General features: G+C 40.9%; 2 protein-coding genes across 3 annotated transcripts; both read left to right on the top strand.

The window, feature by feature from the left end:
• The first annotated feature begins 3,155 nt into the window (after positions 1 to 3,155).
• On the top strand, positions 3,156 to 13,228 carry ap1s1 (adaptor related protein complex 1 subunit sigma 1). 2 transcript variants are annotated; one of them, XR_013771673.1, is made up of 6 exons: positions 3,156 to 3,281; positions 4,686 to 4,864; positions 7,114 to 7,222; positions 7,303 to 7,440; positions 9,710 to 9,813; positions 11,814 to 13,228. XR_013771673.1 is itself a non-coding variant. In XM_079257580.1 (5 exons), the coding sequence occupies exons 1-5, from the start codon at positions 3,279 to 3,281 to the stop codon at positions 9,755 to 9,757; spliced, it is 477 nt and encodes a 158-aa protein (XP_079113706.1). In that variant the 5' UTR covers positions 3,156 to 3,278; the 3' UTR covers positions 9,758 to 13,228. The 2 variants fall into 2 exon arrangements, 1 of the variants encoding a protein (XP_079113706.1); XM_079257580.1 differs by having other exon boundaries at positions 9,710 to 13,228.
• Positions 13,229 to 17,400: 4,172 nt separating this feature from the next.
• vgf (VGF nerve growth factor inducible) lies at positions 17,401 to 19,245 on the top strand (the record flags this gene model as incomplete). The annotated part of the gene is made up of 1 exon (XM_079257517.1): positions 17,401 to 19,245. One exon carries the CDS (start codon positions 17,401 to 17,403, stop codon positions 19,243 to 19,245), a length of 1,845 nt encoding a protein of 614 aa, XP_079113643.1.
• Positions 19,246 to 20,644: the final 1,399 nt, after the last annotated feature.

Below are 20,644 nucleotides of genomic sequence, written 5' to 3'. Positions count from 1 at the left end.
GTTTCCAAAGCTATATTTGTATTTTTTTAAGTATTTATATTTATTAAAGTTTTATTATTTTGAAAAAATACTGTTTTCCTCTTGTCCATCTCTTTGGATAATAACCAGTACGAGGCGGACTGTTGGCTGCAGCATCAGTGAAGATTACAAGTTACAATTACATGTTTACAAGGCGATTTGTACAACAAGGCAGCGACTGTTCAGTCATGCACAGTGGACTTTCCGACATCACGCATCAGAGAGCAGGATCATTTATTAATGTGCCGTATTAGCCAATAAAAACACCATATATGGCCACTAAAATGTTTTTTTAATGGATGCAAAGTTAATACATACACACAGAAATAACAGGAAACGTTTATTTTTTTTAAAAATATGTGCATTTCCTACATTAACATGTTTAGAGCTTCACGCGTTTTTTATGTCAATTTTTTAAGGAATCTGTGTGAAGTGATCGTCCAATAAATTATTTTATTAGTGCTGTTAAACTGTTATGATGACATGACTTCCCTTAAAGTCACGAGACAGGCAGCAAACAGAGACAGTCCAATTAGTATTAAACAACGAGGAGCCGCATTTCATGGCATGACTATGGTCCCACACGGTACCACATTTTGTATCAAATGTTTATTTCTTTCTCATTCACCTGTCAAAAGTCAGCTGATTAATGCGTTGCTGTGGTAACGCCTGTCACGGAAATATAAGACAGTAATTTCACTTAACCAACTATTAGTGACCATGGTATTAATCATATGGATTCATCCCACTCCTCCCCTCTTACCACATGCAGGTGAAGTGACACAGGTGTTATTATTTGTAAATTTCAATGTTCCACCTTCTTCACACAGAAATCTTCTCTGAGGTAAATTAATTACACAATAGTTAAGTATTGTGCACATGGCACTTTATTATATAAAGTATTTTTTCTTCATGTTAGTAGAGATCCATATAATCACAGCTTCATGTAGCCTAATTAGCAAAGCTTTGTATCCAATAAATTTGCACAACAAAGAATGTAAAAAGCATTTCAATCTTTAAGTTTGATTAATTTATTACTTAATCACTCTTTTACTTAAGACAGCACAAAACATACCACTGCTGTGGGCACCCCACCCACCTGTGGTGGGCGTCCCTTATTTTCCTTTCTGAAAGGTGGCAACCCTAATGGCAGCCCTATGAATACTGACAACTATATGGTGCGTGGAGCTTCCCAGCATGCTTTGCTGTTGTTAATTGCACCAGTTACCAGTGAATGGTCAATGAAAGACCTCTTAACACTGGCAACTTTCATTGTTTCAACTTTCACAGAGTTTCACAACAGTCATGTACACTTGGCTTTGTGCTACTTGTGCACTAGCAATTTTTACATAGATTCATGGTGGAACTTCACTTTTATTGAATTTGCTTCCGTTCACAATGTGTCAAGTTAGATGATTGCTCTAGTGATTGTGCTACTTCACCAATTCAAATATTAAACTCTCCAGCTCATTCCTATATATGTGCTTTTGCACTGTTTACAACTATCTTTAGCTTCTTCACACCAGTTTAGTTCAACGTTTCCCTTTTAGCAATCCTGCTGATTATATGCTGATGGAAGTTCTAAAAAGACATTTCTATGCCAATAGCAAAACACTTCAATAGTTAGTCCAGGGTATACGGAGTACACCCACTTCTTTTTCAGTCAGCATTGAGTAAACCTACTTCTAAAACCTCTCCCAGCAGCTCAGCTAAAATTAGCTATGCTACACTGGTGCTGTAAGCAATCAGCTGTATTAACTTAAACCTGTACATAGACACAGTAAAGATATATGTATATATATCTCTGAGCCTTTCTCTCACCAGTCTGTGTCCCAGTACTGGTTTAGTCATTTCATAACTCTTCCACCCTGAGACCAAAGAGCAGAAATTATGTGACAATGAGCAGATATACTGATGGATTTCTGGATTAAACTATATAAAACAGTCTTACATGTCATTTTTTCCAGAAACAGTGTTTTTCTGAGATACTTTTTCTCCTGTTATTTTTTCAAACAATGATAAAAAAAAAAAATTGAGAGAATACCCACTTCATAACCACCGGTTATGCCAGTACCTTGAACATGCTCTTTTCAATAGAAAAGTTTTACCTTTTTCCGTGCATGTAAATGTAGGCAGAATTGTGGCCAAGTGGTTATGAGAATGGGCCTTTGCACTTGGATGTTGTACATTCAAATCCAACATGTAACGTTTCACCAAATATTTCTGCACAATACAACTAATCACCTCCTTCCACATTTTATTCTTCAAGAAATCATTCCTCTGTCATTTATTCATTCTCCTAATGAATGAATGCCAGTCCATCTCAGGGCCACACAGAGACAAACAACCACTCACACTCACTCTTATAGGCAACTTAGAGTACCCATTCAACCTAACATGCATGTCTTTGGATGGTGGGAGGAAGCCAGAGTACCTGGAAGGAAACCCACACATACATGGGGAGAACATGCAAACTCCACACAGAAAGGCCACTGACCAAACCTTGCCCCAGCCAAGGATTGAACCAGCAACTCTCTTGCTGTGAGCCCACAGTGCCAACCACCATCTTTAATCTCAGATTTCTAACTTTAATCTCAGAATTCTGAGATTAAAGTCAGAATTCTGAGGAGCCAAATAACACTGCATGGCTACCTTGCATAAGCAGCAATTCTGACTATTCTGAACTGAGGGTTACACACTATACACAGCTCAATGGAAACACTTGCAAATCGCAATTGATTTTTGTCAAAACTGACTAATGTTGCTTTCATTTTGCAAAAGAATGAAATGGGAACACAGCTACTGAAAACCCAGGCGTTAAACTTGTAGTATTAACTTGTAGTTAAACTTCTGAGATTAAAGTCAGAATTCTGAGAAAAAAAAAAGTCAGAATTCTGAGATTAAAGTCAGAATTCTGCCTATTTCATGAAATTATTTTTTTTTTATTCAGTCGCCCTGATATTCTTCCGTATTATTTAGCTATTATTCTGTCCAAAAAAAAAAAAGTAAAAATAAAATTAAATTAAAAATCAAGTAATTCATTTTCTTTGGTGACGTCACCGTCACGTTAACGTAAGGGTGAGGGGTGGAGTGCACAGTGCGCATGCTCAGTGGAGGCGGAACTGCTTGGTGTTGGACGTGGTTCGGTTCGGCGGTCCGGCTCTGTAGTGCAGACCCTGTTATGGACTCTAAGTGTCACGTCGGGCGGAGAAGTTAAGAATTCGTTTGTAACTTTACCAATTGGCCTGAAATTTCGCAGAATGGTGAGTTTTATTCTTAATCTGGTCATGAGCTAATTTATGCTCATATTAGCAAGGTGTAGGAATCCCGGAAGTGTCTACCTGCGCTGCATTTCACCTGGCTGCAGGCTGCTGACAGGCCTTGCAGCAGCAGAAACCGTCTTACCTGGACTCTGTACAGCTTGCAGTCACCATGTAGGCTGTATTATGGCACATGTGTCCGAACTAGGGGAGTTTGAGGTTCGGGTTTGAGCCGAACCTCCATGGTCCGTCTGACAGGAAGGTGACTCAGTTGCGGAACAAAAAGCGATAAGTTCATGTTTGTTTCAGAAATTATTTCTTTCTTCTGAGCTATGTGTAAGATTTCACATATCTAACAAGTAACAAGTGTAAAAAGACACTTTTTAAAAGTTTGAATTAGATCCGTAGGGCCACTTCCGGTAAGACTGGGTAGGATGGAAAAAACCTAAAATATGATAATAATTATAAAAATAATAATTTTTAGTTAGTTAGTTTATTTATTTCGAACAAATGAAAGAAAATAAAATAAAAATATACGTACATACCTATACATACACATACGTGTATACATACCTATACATACTAATTAAGAAAATAATAATAATAATCAAATATTAATAGTAATAACAATAATGATAATAATTCCTCATCAATTTGGTAATTAATTAAATTTGTGAGATTAAAGGAGTTAAAAAAGGAGTGGGAAGAAGTGTACACTTTTTTGGGTATTCCTGCCCCTTTCTACTCTAATAATAACCAACACCCTGTATTTTACCTACTTTCTATCATGTTTACTGTTAGTTTTCTCCAATGAACATGTAAGTTGATGCGTTATGTATAACCATTTATTGGTGCATTATGTTTTGTTTTTTGTTTTTTTAAAAAAAAAAAAGGGGGGGGGGATATTACAAGAGATTTTCTTTTTTCTGCTCCTTTTCGAGCATGGTGCTCTGTTTTGTTTTGTTTTTTTGTACTGTAAAGTCTTGTGAAACCTTTTGTATGACCATGTGAGAAATTAAAAAAAAAAAAAAGTCGTTCAGAATGAGTTTTGTTTACACATTGATTCCATGCTGATCCACCTGTGTTTACCTGTGTAAACCTGCCATGTTGTCTCTGTTTACCTGTGTAAACCTGCCGTGTTGTCTCTGTTTACCTGTGTAAACCTGCCGTGTTGTCTCTGTTTACCTGTGTAAACCTGCCGTGTTGTCTCTGTTTACCTGTGTAAACCTGCCGTGTTGTCTCTGTTTACCTGTGTAAACCTGCCGTGTTGTCTCTGTTTACCTGTGTAAACCTGCCGTGTTGTCTCTGTTTACCTGTGTAAACCTGCCGTGTTGTCTCTGTTTACCTGTGTAAACCTGCCGTGTTGTCTCTGTTTACCTGTGTAAACCTGCCGTGTTGTCTGTGCAGATGCGTTTCATGCTGCTCTTCAGCCGGCAGGGGAAGCTGCGACTGCAGAAATGGTACACAGCAACAGCTGAACGAGACAAGAAGAAGATGGTCAGAGAGCTCATGCAGATTGTCCTCGCCCGCAAACCAAAGATGTGCAGTTTTCTAGAGTGGAGAGACCTCAAGATTGTCTATAAAAGGTGAAAGCTGCACAGGACCTTTCATATTGGTTCGGATTATTATATCCAACTTTATTTTTTTATTTGTATAGCACTTTTCGTTTTTAAAAACAATACAAACTGCTTTACATAATAAAACAATTTACGTCAAAATAGATAAAACACACACACACACACACACACACACACACCCATAGTCCCCTTTCACCCACCCACAACCACCCTCACCCATGGCCTATTAGCCCCTATAACAGTTAAAAGAAGACAAATGGCCATGTACATTTGTACCAGATGTGTACCAAATATCATAGTAGTTTAGGCTCGCTTCAAGGTTTTCAACATTTATATCTGAATTTATGCACCTCAGTAAGAAAACATTGGATACGTAAACAGGATTAGCTCATTTTTAATCTCTTGGCTGCATCACATCTGTGAGAAGTAGGTCCAGGATGATGTTTTATCGTGTAGCATCCTCTCTTTATTTAACTGCTGTCAAATGTCGGGGAAGTGAGGAACCAGTTGTTGGTTTATAGAGGAATGTTTTCCCGTTCTGGTTTGATGCAGGATTCCAGTTGGATCGCTGTGGTTGGAGTTTTATCATCTATCATGATGCTCCAAGTCTTTTCTATGATAAATACTGTAAATGGTGGGATTAACAGTCTTTTTCTTTTGTTCTGAAAAATGTTGCGCAACTTTCAGACTCTGTATGTGTCGGATTGCTGAATCTCTGTCTATCGTTACATCTATGAGATGTTGCTTCCCTGAAATGGTTCTTTTTATACCTAGTTATGTTGCTGACCTTATGTCAGATACTCCTTCAGTAACTTTTGATGTAAACTTATTGATGCTCCATAAGTACATTCTCCCTGTTCCAACTTTTAAGAGGTGTGTTGCTGCCATTAGATTCACAATGAGGTCATACTTTGCATGAAATGATAAAATGTCTTTGTCATCCCATAAAATATGGGTTAATGAGATTTTGTTTTAATTTACATTCCAGCATCTTAACTTTTATATAATGGGAGTTCTATTTATTCCTTGTATTTATTCTTTATTTAGATACTGTTAAATAAATTATATACATGTTTTTATTTAGTCAGAATGACAGCTGCTGACAGGAACGACCACCTGAATCTTTGTGTGTTCCAGCAGACCTGAAGAAGACTGAACACACCCTGTTGTTTCCTCACTGTGTTGATAAACCCTTTGAGACATGACCCCCAAGATAACATGCGTTGGTGCTGGCAATCCCATGATGACTAAGTGATTAATTTTGTGCAGTGTGGTAAAAAAAAAAAATCTAATCTGAGATACTAAATGACACTAAAGTGTAGTTCAAGTTTATTTATATCCCACATTTAACAAAACGGTGTCCAACGGGCTGTACAGATCTGCAGATTCAAATGCAAAATAATATAAAAACTAATAAAAATAAGTACAAGCTACACAAAAAATTGATCATTTTTTCCCTTTGTAGTATTGAAAATGTATCAGTATTGAAATATTAGTATTGTGACGACCCTAATCATGTGGTTGATCAAATTATCTTAAAGCCAACTTCTGTATGTAAGGCTTGAAAACTGTCAGAAACTTCAGAAACAAGCATGACAAAGTGGATTTTGGTGGATTTGGTTCATCGTTGTGACAAAGTTTCTCTATGATCATCTTATCTCACCAAGATATAATCTCATATTCAGATTTTTAATATGCTTTTAGAAATCACTTTGTTTTTATTCATCAATACATTACAATTTTAACTTGGATTAAATTGTGTTAGTTATGACAGTCCTAATATAAAATCCTAAATAGATTAGGTAGATGCAAACTTTTTTCTATTCTATTGATGTAGATAAAATGATCATTCCATAAAATTATCCAGTTTGAGAATCACTGGTCCAGAGGATCTGAGAAATTGTCCATGTTCGGCAGGTTGTGCAGCATTCTTTTCTCCAAGCTCCAGATCAGATCTCCAGTCCCCAGAATAAAACCAGTACCAGATCAGTTTCCACTGCAGTACCAGATCAGTCTCCAGAATCAAACCAGTGCCAGATCAGTCCCCAGAATAAAACCAGTGCCAGATCAGTCCCCAGAATAAAACCAGTGCCAGATCAGTCTCCAGAATAAAACCAGTGCCAGATCAGTGTCCTGAATAAACCTAGTTCCAGTTTAGCCCCCAGTGCAGGACCAGATCAGTCTCCAGAATTCAGTGGTCTAAAAACCAGTTGGACCAGAGACACCTGTGAGCTAAGCTGTGGTGTGTCTGGTTGCAGGTATGCCAGTCTGTACTTCTGTTGTGCTGTAGAGGAGCAGGACAACGAGCTGATCACTCTAGAGGTCATTCACCGTTTCGTGGAGCTTCTGGATAAATACTTTGGCAGCGTGAGTGAGAAATTGTGTCCTAATTAAAGTCGGAGGATTTTTCAGACTGTCATGGAGAATGTATGTGTGTGTGTGTGCAGGTGTGTGAGCTGGACATCATCTTCAACTTTGAAAAGGCCTACTTCATTTTAGACGAGTTTTTAATGGGAGGAGAAATCCAGGACACATCTAAGAAGAGCGTCCTGAAGGCCATTGAACAAGCCGACCTGCTGCAGGAGGTAAACTGCGAATAATGGTTTCATTTTCAGGGCTGGCAGAAAAAATAACTGCTGGAAAATAATCCTGTTTACATCCACAGAAAATCTGCTTTCTCCATAATGGTGTTGGTTTTTGCTATCCATCAGTATCTCTGGCAAACAGTGACGTGACTCCAGTTATCTCTGACTTTTTCACGTGAGGATGAGGACGTTGCTGACCTTCGGTTTAGGATATACTTGTCTGTGTACGCTTGCGTTCATGGCAACGTTCAGCTGCGTCTGTACATACTTGCTGCAAACAACGCAAGCATGATGTGGCCAAAACGTTCAATACTGGAGGTCACCACTAGAGGGCAGTACACAGAACTAAGACTGGACTATTGACAAGGTCAATGTGCCGTCATGTATTTCCATAAAATTAGGTGTGTCTGTGTTTGCCACTGTGAAACTGGGAGAACAGTTATAACAATGCCAGTCCGAGAGGCGCTCTTCAAAACTGTCGACTGTTGGTCTACATCCGATCTCGAGTTCATGCTTTATAGTTTGCACGAGTGCTTCTCTAGACTTCTATCAAATGCTTCACCCTGCAGTCATCCTCTAAATGTAAAGATCAAATAATAGGGATGCATCGATCCACTTTTTGGGAGTTCCGCTGAGACTTGAATATCTGCCGATACCGATATTTGGTGATACCAAATCTGTTTATGTGAACATTATTGTGACTATGGTTATTATAACTGTGTAAGGTTTCTTTAGGCTGTAATAAATTACCCATCATTTTTAAGTTACCTCACCAATACAAATATAATATCACAGATCTAACAATTTCAATAAGTTTTATTTTGGTTTAGAACATTTTACCCAAATACAACGATAAATGTGTGGTTTTGAAATAAAGATCTCGCTTTTAGTGTAACAAAATTTGTCACATTTTAACATTCAGGGCATTTATTTCTTTAAAAACATGTCAGAAGCATGTCATCAAACACGTCTGCACTGGCTTGACTAGTGTGGTATCGGTTGTGGTGTCAGAGCACCTTTATTAATACCAAGTACGAGTACACACCATAGACTGTACATAAAAAGATGGACGGAGCCTCCGTGACATCATCCATAGGTTTCTGAAGGCATGCGTGTCGTCTCGCCTGGAAAATACAAATATGACAAAGAGGTGGAGCTGAGAGGGGGGCATGGTGGATGATTGACATCAACTCCGAACTGCCTGTAGCTATGCCAAGCTGGCCCCGAGAAAACAGGAGCTAACCAGCTAATGAATGTAACCAGGCTAAAGCTAAGTCACGTTGTTAACCGGCTAAAAACCGCGGTTGTTCTACGTTCTTCTGACTTAAAGCGGGAGATTGGGTACCTGTCAATCAAAAGGACACGCCCCTAAATATGTCATATTTTAAGATTAAATTACTTTTAAATGGGCAAATTAGACAATATTCACTCCCCCCACAGTTGTCATGAAGGTAAGCCTGACCTATTAAACCGAAAATGGATTTTTGTACCAGGCTGTAAACGTGTACTTCTGCTGTGAAGTTGGTCTTTTTAACATGGGAGTCTATGGGGATTTGCTCTGTTTTGGAGCTCCTAGTGGATGAAGGGGGAACTACAGTTATGCATTCTGCATAGGCTTCAATTTTAACTACTGGAGGTTGCCGCTTGGTACACACACGGCATTGAACTGATACCGATACTGATGTTGGTATCGGTGCATCCCTATTAAATAACTTTGTTTTTATTCCTTGTGCAAGTTGAGCTGATCTGCTTTTATAGTTTGGAAATGATCTTTCACATAAAAATTACAATATTTAGGGATCTTTAAAAAAAAAAAAATCAGACTATGATTGTCTGAACCTTTAATAACCAAAGTATCTTAAGATACGCAGATGCTAGTCTGCTACAGTTCCACTTTATTGATCTGCTACAGTTCCACTTTATTGATCACCTTTTATATCAAAATGTCTGAAAAACCATGAAGCATAAAATCGTCTCGGCAGCATTCTAGAGGCTTTTTGAAATGTATGTTTTTCCATTGACAGTTTTTTAATTGTGATATTTAGGTATTGTGCAATTCTAGAGGTAATTGAAACTCTGTTTATGTATGTGAACAAATAAAAAGCAAATGTGAAAATATAGACAATATATTTATTGGACTCTGTATTTTCTACTTTACTTTTTTCAAGGTTTGTTGTTTTATTGTGACTTTCGTCTTGATATTCTGAACCAACAGAACTGGTTGTGGTTGATTCTGTCTTTGGTGACCAAGTCCCGTTTTTGTCCACAGGAGGACGAGTCTCCCAGGAGCGTTCTGGAGGAGATGGGTTTGGCGTAGTCCAGCGATGAGATCCAAGGAGGATGGTCTGGACTGAAGGTTCAGGTTCTATTCTGGTGAAGAGACTCAGTCACTGGACTCAGTTTTGTGTGTGTGTGTGTGTGTGTGTGTGTGTGTGTGTGTGTGTGTGTGTGTGTGCGTGTGCGTGTGCGGTCCAGGATGAACTCGATCCTGGACGTTCTGACAGGAAGCAGGTTCTACAACAGGCAGCTCAGTTCAACAATCACCTCCATTCTCGGTTCTGACCCGGATAGGACCGGGAAGCTGGGTTGGGTTCTGATGGTTCTGATGGGTCTTTACTGTTAAGATGAGGTTCTTACAACAGAGAAAAGAAGCAGACTGGTTGTTTCTGGAAGTAGACCAGTGGAAACTGGGTTCTGATGCTATATTGTCCCAGTTTCGGAGACATTCTGGTTACGTTTACTGGTCTCCACCAGTCTCTCTATCAGAAAGAATAAATCTGTTTCCTGTCCAGTCACCTCCCCATCCAGAACCCACAGAACTCCAAACAGAATCTCCACCTTCCTGCACAGTCCCGACTCCTCGGCATCATCATCGTCAGGGTTGGTTTGATGTTCAGGATGGAAACCTTCGGATCTGGCCCAGTCTATCAGAACTGTTCTGGACAAGTTGAGGTCTGTTGGGGTGTGACTCACCCCTGAGCTCTTCCTCACCCCGCCTTCAGTCATCCAGCCCGGCTGGTTAGTGTCAGGTTCTGATCTGGATCTGGGATGGATGCTTTGTGGTTCTGATTACAGGGGCAGACGGGCCCATTGGGATCACACCAGGACTATAAAAATGATTGCTAAACTGGACCTTGTGTTTGGCTCAGATAAATCCTGTCATGGTTCTGAAGGGCTCAGACTCCAACCAGAACATTTTTACCAGTGAAGAAGTAAACTTGCTGTAGTTTTCTTTGGTTCTGAATGACTTTGCTACAGACTAATTCTGATGTGTGATTGGCGCCCCCTGCTGCTCATGTAGGGAACTTCTGATTCAGTGGATTAAAACTGAACTGCAACAAAGAGAAAAGTTCCTTTAACTCACTTCCTGTTTCCTCGCCTGCTTTTTTATTCTAATGAATGTGTACGTGGAATTATACGCTCAACAAGTACTACAGGAATGGAAACTTGGAATGGGAAACTTGCTGAATCTGAATAATTTAATTTACTCTGATCAGAAACAGTCATTACATTTACATAAAGCACTCTTATTCATATCGAACATCCAATCAGAATAAAAGTGCATCATGTGAGCATGTGAGTTGATCCGATCGGCCTTGATTGGTAAAAAAAAAAAAAAAAAAAGTTCAATCCGACTAAGAGTTTAAATCTTTTCACAACCGGATCAGAGGAAGAAATAAACTTGTATCTAATCATTCTGATAGTTTTGTGGTAAATGTCGTTTGTGTGCAAACTTGAACCATGTGGAGGTTACGGGATTCAGTGAGTTTCTGGGAAGACTTGGAAAAATGGCGGCAGTGAAACGACGAGACCGACCATTTTTGTTAGAAATGGAAAGAGTTAAAAATGATTTAGCAATTCGATTGTTTAAAAGACTGAAGAAAAATGTCCAGCGTGTGACAATTGTGTTTAAACTTCCCATCATGTAAATACAACTTAGTTAAAATCAAGTTAAACATGTCGGGTGGAATCTGAAATCGGATTGATGAAATATTTGTCCATGTGAACATACATGTAAACAAACATCACATTTTCCCTCCAGATGTGCCTCAGTTGTAAAATGTATTGATTTATTATAACAGCAGATAAATAATCCACCAAATTTACCCCATTACTGTTTCTGATCAGATTAACTTCTGTACATCACAAAACTTCCTATCAATTAAAAGAAGTTGGATGATTGTGCTGCAAAATTGTCCGCTAGCAGTAACTTATTCAGTCGTAACTTCCTGTTACGAAGGATGGAGACGAAATTTCCACTTCATCAGAAGATTCATTAAGATTTGGAGAAGAAAAATGGACTGAAATGTGTTCTTTTTCTTCCAATAAGTACTGAACTCAGTTTGTAAGATTTTCCATTATGGCCCTTTCAGGCTGTCTAGATACTTTCTGATAAGACTCCCAATCCCTGAAGGAGCTGAAGCAGCCTCTGACTGGACACACCTTGCTGTACTGTGGACTACACCAGGATAAAATAAAGCCGTGTCGTGATGGCTCTCAGCCTCAGGACAATGTTGGCTCCATGAATGTACAAAATGTTGATTTATTCCTGCTTTTCTTTTATTTTTCTAGTCATTTTAAACTTCATTACTGGCACGCTGACGACCATGAGCTGAAGCATGATTACTCGTGTCTTTCCGCCTCTGTGAAGGCAGGACGTTTAAAACTGAAAATGTGCTTTTAGACCAACTTTCTGACAACCAGAACAAAGAACATCCATCAGACAGCAGCTCTGCTTTCTCACATGGAGCCTCGTCTGGTCGCCTTCGTCCTGGAGAGCCGATCCTGAACATGTTGGTCTGGTTTCTGAGCGTTCTTTTAGTCTTTTGAGCGTTTATCTTCCAGACTGTTGAAAAGACCTCTCCTTAGTCTGACTGGCTGATCATGTCTTTGTCTGAACACGCTGCAGAAATTACTTCGGGCCTTGTCCACACATAGCAGGACATTTCTCAAAACAAAGATATTTTTCTCCGATTTGGCCTGACTACACCAAAACGCAGATTTATTGCCTCAAAAAAAACCCTCCAACCAAAGTGAAGATGTGTGAATACTCCGTTTGCACGTCTGCATGTGGACATAGATATATAAACGGGTTTTAGGTCACCGTCTGCAACAAAAACACCATGACGTCACATGTGCAACTTTTTTTTTTCTTTAAATGAACATTTATCAAAGAGAGAAATACAGTTGTATAAAGTCTTGTTTTCAGCGTGGACGTCATTAAAACGGGGTGTGTGTGTGTGTGTGTGTGTGTGTGTTTACACCGCTCCACGTAGACGACCAACGGCAAAGGACGACATTAAGGGCAGTTATTTTCCGCCACCATGTTGGAGGCATGTTTTCTGCTTTGTGGAAGTGACGTCGTGAGATGGAAGGTTATTCTGATTGGGTAGGATTAGGACGGCGCTACTGATGCCTAAAGGTTTGACATGCTTTACCACGCAGCTATTTTTACTGGCCGGAGAGGGGTGGGGGGGTTATTCAGTTTTACAAAGACCTGTCTACGTGTGCACATGGTCTCAGGATGGAGTTAAAAATGTTCCAGGTGGAAAATTTTCATAATCTTTCTGGAAGAATCCATCAGCTCATATCCATCCACTGAATGAGTTCATAGAAATGAGACGAATCTAGAAGCTGTTGGATGTTTGGAGCATTTGGACAAAAGGTCTGTAAAGCCTGAAGGGAGCCCGTCTGAATGTAATTTTATAACAGTGGCAGAAATAAAACCTCTTTGATGAAATGATATTTTATGAGTTTGTGTTTCTGTCTGTTCGCAGATGATGAATATAATCTGTCCTGTGTTCGTGATAGACACGAGATGTAGAATCGGGGAGGTTTCTTGACTTTTCCAGTCTGGCTTCTGTCATCATACAACCCTCACTGTGTAAAATGTAAATAAAAGCAGATTTAGAAGATTTCCAAATCTCATCAAGCCACAGTTTATTCCCAGTAGAACATAAAGGTCCAACATCAGTATCAGATGTTGAAACTGAGACATATAACTATTAAAATGAGCTCAGTCGATATGAGCCAACCCATCTGCATCCACATGAAGACACAGTGAGGCCTCTAGCTCCACCTGTAACCTCCATTCCCTGCAGTCTGCAGGTCAAACCGCTCCTCCACCAGGGAGGTGACGGAGGTTTTGTTTTTGCCAGTATTTGTCAGAGTTAACAACTTCATGCTAAAACTACAGGACAGATTTTTATGGTGTTTTTTTCTGAGAATGGTTCTTGGTCTGACTAGATTAAATGTTAGAAGTAGTCTGGATCCAGGAATTTTTAAGGAATCTTTATCATTGTGAGATTAAGGCCATTTCCAGTATATATACGTACAGTATCATTCAAAAGTTTGGACACACTTTGTTATTGTTGGATTTGTGTATAACTCCACAATTAATGGTCAGGGCGCTTGGCCAAAATGACAGAAGTTCCCAACAGGTTTTCCAAGATGTGTCAAGGATTGGTCTGGATCTCAGTAAAATTCTGGATCCAGAACAGGAAAAACATAGGAAATCTTTGGATTTTTTATCTCTGCAAGAGAACAAATTAAGATATAAACATGCAACAATGTAGTCAAGACACTGGATTTATTATCAGTCATTTTAGGAATCTAATACAGTATCTATATGACGTTAATGTAAGACTGGAACAGGGTGAAAAATGGCAGAAATGAGCTGCTTGACGGAGGTCTGCACTGTGTCCTTTTCTAGTTTTCCCGCTTTCCTCTTCATATAACAGTTAATTTATCATCAAGATAGTAAAAAAAAATTAAATAGTTTGGTTTTTAGATAAATGGATTCTTTAAATTAGTTTTTGGTTTACGAGTAAAACAGAAAACTTTGGCGTCTACATGTAAAAACCTCATCAGTGTCATCCTAAACGAGTTACCAGGATTATACATGATGTTCTACAGAATAACTCATTGTTTTCATTGGCTGGTCCACAATCTGGACCCGTATTTTTGTTCCAGTTCAGTGCAGGAGACAGGCTGGAGGCAGAGCTGGTCTCAGTCTGGTCTAATGAGAAGACGTGTAGCAGCCATCAAATGTCGATAAACCTTTTGCCAATTAACAATGAAAGGACTGTGAAATTCTCCAGTTGTTTTTGCTTTGTACTGATTGTTTGCCAAACCTTTAGTTGCTGCTGTTCCAGCATTTATAGATGTGTTGTTGCCATCAGATTCAGAATCGGCCATTATTTTCCATTAAATAGTAAAATGTCACCTTGTCTATTTATTTTATCATGAAATCTTTGAATGCTGTCATTTCTTTATTTTGTGGTGCCCATAAAGCAGAAAGATGTATCAAAATGTGTTCATTTTGTAGGAGTAAAAGATCAGAATGAAGCAGCAGGTTTATGAGACTGCAGTAACAGCATCAAACTGATCTTCTGGATGTTTTTTTTTTTTTTTCTGAGGTGGAAAATGATAAGCCTACTTGTGAGATGATGTACAGTGAATCAGAGATGATGACCATGAAGGGTTCACAGAGGAATCTCGACCCATTCAGCAGCAGCAGAGGGAGAATGAGTAGGTGAATGAAGGTGGGGACTGAACAATCTTATGAATGAAACCCTGCCTGGTGACGTCAATGGGAATCGCTTGACGCAAAGGTCACGTGGGCAGAGAAGACAGAGGCTCACAGACTGCGAGTCGCAGCCCTGTCCACAGTCCTGAAAACCGACAATCCGGATCCATCAGCGGGATTCAGGAACGAAGTAACCAGAAGAAAAGAAACCCAGGCACGCGACGCAGGCTCCGTGCGCGAGAGCAGGAGCTCCAGCAACTGGCGTGAGGAAGACTGGGAGCTGGAATTCCCAGCAGCTCCCTCCCACTCACCTGCAGGTAAACTGGAATCATCATCAGTGACTTTGGTGGTGCGTGTCTGGAAGGTTTCCAGTGACGGCGCGTGCATCCATGTTGACTGGAGGCGCGTGCACTCATGTTGACTGGAGGTGACACCGTCGTCATTATATATATATATATATATATATATATATATATATATATATATATATATATATGAAATGATAAATCGCATAACATTGCCTCAGAAAGCAACATTTTTGTGGATTTAAGTGAACGACTGAATTAAATAATAGACACAGGTAATAATATCGAATACTTGAGCGCTAGCGATGTCTTAAAAAATGCAATTAATTGCATGTAATTAAAGAACAGTAGATAAAGAAATACAAAATGGCCAATCCATGGTATAAACCAGATATTAAATTAAAGCGTCATTTTAGGTACTTTAACTAACAGCCTCACTGTTTTCTAATGATTATTATTATTTTTTTATTTTATTTTTTTTTAACTTTGTCTTTATTCCCAGGCTTCTTTATGCATTATTATCAACCAGCATTGATATCTAATGGTAAACCAGGATCAGCCACTTTGCATGTTTGATGTTTAGACTGGTCATGGTGCTCTGAATGCAGCTGGGAGCTGCATGAGGACTTATGGTGAAGACTGAGGCTGTTGTGTGGTTTGGAAAGAGGAGAACAACGTATACTTACTGTGTATGCAACCATACACGGCAACATGCTGCTACTTCTGTGTACTTGCTGCATACAAGGAAAGCCTGATGCGGCCAAAACATTCAATACTGGAGGTCAGGGTCGGATTGAAAGTGCACAGGGCCCTGGACCCATAGTGTTCCAGGGGCCCCCTTCCCCACTATAACATTGTGAAAATTGTGAATGAAACAGTGTGAAACGACATTTCTAACATCTCTCAGCCAGTGATACCAGTAGCAAAACACTGGACACTGTGGTGTAACTATCTGGCTTTTATGTACATTTTGTTTCATGTCCAAACTGCTGGTGTTTGCCCTACATGGACCCCACATGGACCCTACATGGGTCCCAAGTGGGCGTGGGCCCCTGGGCTTGTGCCCATAATGCCCATTGGATAATCCAGCCTTGCTGGAGGTCACCGCTAAAGGCAGCACTTGGACTCTGAAATAGTGAAAGCCAGCCAGCCACAGTATTTTCATGGCATTTCCGTAAACAACAGTTTACCAATCTGTTGCTAACTGTTAAAGCACAAGTGTTTGTCGCTGTGAAACAGGGAGAAAAAAATCACCAGCATGCGGGTTGATATGAACGAGGTCCTATAGGAGCTCTACAAAACGCATTGTGTTTACCTCTGATCTCGTGTTCATGCTCTTGTTCGCTTCTAGCACTTCTAGTGTTCAAATAAATATTGCAAACTCACACATACGTCAGGTGATTACAACTGCATCACCTGGAAAAAACCAAGTTACATGCGAAGGACAGGCGACCTGTCTGGGGTGTGCCCAGCCTCTCGGCCAAAGACTGCTGGGATAGGCTCCAGCTCTCCCGCGACCCTTAATCGGACTAAACGGTACGGATGATGAATGAACGAATGAAAGTAGCCAAGTTCCGAGCTCTGTAGTGTGCATCACTATAATCTGTATACTGGGAAATTACGTACTGACAAAAGTTCTGCCTTGTTTGTAGCGCAAACTGCAACTAAATTTGTTAATTTTTTTTACTTTCTTTAATTAATTAACAGTAACTAATGTGTTTCTTGACGCTGGTACTCTGCCTACGAGTCCAGCTGACTGCTGCCACTTGCCAACTGCTGATTCATAGATGTGGAGGAAAGTTAGGTTTAGGTTCTCTGGTGCTACTCATAATTTTTAGACTTTTATACCAACAGGGTTATTTATCTTCTATGCTATTTATATAAATGGTGAATTCATCCTGCGGGCCAGATTGAACTCTGTCTTGGGCCGGTTTCGGCCCTGACGCCACATTTTGACACCCCTCTGTTGATGTTTTAGGGCTTAAAATGATTAAAGGAAGTTCATGAGTCTGGAAATCTGACTTTGTGTTCTTTTTTCTTCTTCAGGTGTATCTGGTTTCCTCCAGTCTAACTTAGAGGATCTGATCCATGATGCAGTCTCATCTCAACCCAAGTGTTCTTACCCCCATGGTCCTCCTCATATCAGTGTCCCTTCTCCATTCGTCCACCTCCAGCGTTGTCGGCAGCCTACAAGGCTCTGATGACCCCCACAGACATGCTCTCTCTGAGTCTGAAAACCTGGTCCAGGCATCTGTCCAGGAGGAGCAGGAGGAGCTCTTCAAAGGTGTTGACCCCAGAACGTTGGCAGCTGTTCTACTGGAGGCCCTGAATCACTCACGAGTGGAGAAGGAGGAGAGGAGTGAAGGAGGGATCAAGGATGAGAGAGGGTTGGAGGGAGTGGACAGACACAGAGATGGACGACAGGAGTTACAGATGCTGATTGCGTCCCAGGGGACGGACCAGAAAAGAGAGGAGGAGGAGAGGAGGAAAGCTCAGGAAGAAGAGGAGAAGATGACCGAGAAGGTGACCAGCCGCACCACCAGCCAAACGATCCCGATCCAAACGGAGCAGCAGCCCGGCGCTTCTGACGGTGGAGTCCAGGCTGCTCTGGAGAGCAACCCTGAGGAGGAGGAGGAGCAGATCAGCCCCGAGGAGCTGAAGAGCCTGGAGACCATGATGAAGGAGTTTCCTCGTCTGGACACAAAGATGGATAAAGAGCCGGAAGAGATGCACAGGGAAAACCGAGCATTTAGCAGCTACAACGACATAATTCCCATCGGGAAAGGCAGCAACCTCGCCATGTCCAAGAAAAAACTCAAGTGGCAGGAGGAGACACAGAAGGCTCTGCTCCTGCCGACCTTCACTGGAAGTAACTCCCTGGATGAAGGTAAGGACAGGGAGTATGGTAGCGATGCGGCCCATCAGGAGGACGAAGAGGGGAGGGAGGAGGAGGAGGAGGCATTGAGTCCACAGGAGGAGGAGACTCGAGCCAAGCTGGAGCAGGAGGAGATGATGAGGCAAGCAGCTGAGGCCCAAAGAGCCAAGCTGGAGGAGGAGAAGCTGGCTGACATGGCGTCTGACATGCTGCTGCGCTACATGGTCAAGGAGAACAACAGGAAGTACAGCTCGTCTCCATCCAACACTGCAGAGGACAAGCGGTCTGAGGAGCTGGACCGAGCTGAGGAGGACATCGACCCTCAGACCATTGACAAGCTCATAGAGATCTCCAGCAAGCTGCACCTCCCTGCTGACGACGTGGTGGACATCATTACTGACGTAGAAAAGAAGAAGAAGAAAGACGTGCCTCCTGAGATCACATCAGCTTGGCAGCATCCTCCGTCTCCGCTGTCTTCACCTTTTCTCCCTGGATGGCAGGTTGAGAGCGGTCAAAACAACTTTGCGGTCTCCAAACAGCCGTCTCCAGCTGCCAATCTCCTCAAATCCTGGTTCCAGAAGAAGAAAACGCTCAAATCTGCAGATTCACAGAGGAAGCTCTCAAATCTTTGGTCCAGACCTGAGAAGACTCGACTCAAGTCCTCAACATCTCTGTGGGCCAACTTTCCCTACATTTACCCTCCATACCACCGGAGGAGGGTCTTCCCAGACTATTACCCCATCCATGTCCGTCCCCTCCCCAGACCCAAATCCTACTACTACCCTCTCCAAACCAACAACTTCCTGGGTAACTCTGTTGATGACACCTACACACTCCAGCCCAGGTGGTATTATCCGAACTGGATCCACCCTAAACTGCGGGAACCTCCCTTGTCCTACCATTCCCCCGTTGTCTACCCTCAACAGTTCCTTAGAGCGCCCCCTCCCCTAACTACTCAGAAGCAGTTTTATAAATCAGCTCTGGCACCTAGAAACAAGGATTATTATGTGTCCAGAAAGATGTCGGACAGCAGCCTGGGTGATGTGGAGAAATACATCCAGCAGATCCTTAACAATAGACCACAAAGGATGGACTGAACTGGGACCAGAGACAGAACTGGGAATGAAAATGGGAATTTTCACTTTCTTTTGTTTAAAATGCCTTTGAAGTTTCAATGTCCTGTTTTGATGGTTGTTGTTTACACAAAGCCATTACAGAGGATGGTTTTCCCAAGATGTTGCTTTGATAGGAAGCTCAGACTGAAGACTCCCAAGTGACATTAAAGCATCTGATTAGACTGCCAGTAGAGACAGAGGAAGATCTGTGGGATCGTCTAAAGGAAATGGAAATGATGAGCCACAGGTGACCATCCAACATCGCAGGTGGTCAAAAAAGCTCCTTGTAATTCCCAGTCTGGGAAAACTGTCATGCAGTTCTTCTGGTTATTTAATCGGCTTATGGTTTATGGTGCAGTTAGAGAGCGAGCCTGAAGTAAGAATATTAAGTTCAATTTAATTTAATTAATTTTATTTAATTTAAATCCATTCCACTCTATTCATTTCCATTTCATTCCATTTCATTTCAACAGTCCAAAGATCTGTGTTGATATAAGCCAAATTAGAAAATACTTACATTGCTAATTCTTGGTTAAAAATTAATCAGATCTTTTCTTTGATTCTTCTCTGAATCAAAGGGAAGATCTGATTCATTTTTTGATTATGAAACAGTGGCGAGGAAGACCTCCATTGGAACCGAAACCAGGAAGGAAAACCTCTATCAGAGCCAGAACCGAAAAATGGTTCAAACAAATGAAACTTTTCATACTTATACTTATTCTTTAAATATACTGTGTAAAATTCTTCTGTTTTAGCAGCGTACTATATTAGATAACTGAAGGTTCTGCCTCCTATTCAAGTTTAACAACATCTAGAAACTGAGACTCTCCATCCAGACGTTTTGGGTCGTCTGTTTTAGACAATGTCCGAACCCCCAAACCTTGCAAACATTCTTGCTTTATTTATGCATTTTGGTGTTTATCATGGCTGCTTCTTGCACTTAACATTTCTCTGAAGCCCCCTGTTTGTCTACGTCCCCAGAAATAAATGCTAACTGTTCATGTTACAATCCTGTCAAAACAGTGTTTTAGCAGGTTCCCAGTCAGGACCTGAACTGTTGCAGGACTCTGCTCAAAACTGCATCCAGTGTCTCCATTGTTTATCGTTTTCTAGCACTGAAAGAGCTACAATCAACTAACCCAGTTGTCTTCTTTTCCTGCTTTTTCATTATCGATCAGTGGTTGTTTGGGGGAAGTGTCAAGCGGTTGTCCAAGCAGTTTGAATACAAACCAAACCAATGGAAGAAATTACTTTTTTTTTTAGAAAGCCCCGCCCAGTCGAACCTCGTCCTTTGTAGTATTCTGGTGTTCCTCTAAGAGAGATCACATGGTGGGTTGGTTTAAATTCCCTACATACCATCTATGATACCACTGCTATAGAT

Source organism: Telmatherina bonti (assembly GCF_933228915.1).
Source record: "Telmatherina bonti genome assembly, chromosome: 18".
NCBI lineage: Eukaryota > Metazoa > Chordata > Actinopteri > Atheriniformes > Telmatherinidae > Telmatherina > Telmatherina bonti.
This window is presented reverse-complemented; position numbering and strand designations above follow the sequence as displayed.

Excerpts from the sequence above, each read along its gene's own strand:
- ap1s1 (XM_079257580.1), top strand. Across the intron at positions 4,865-7,113 it reads CTCAAGATTGTCTATAAAAG|GTATGCCAGTCTGTACTTCT; the intron begins GTGAAAGCTGCA and ends GTCTGGTTGCAG. Across the intron at positions 7,441-9,709 it reads AAGCCGACCTGCTGCAGGAG|GAGGACGAGTCTCCCAGGAG; the intron begins GTAAACTGCGAA and ends TTTTGTCCACAG.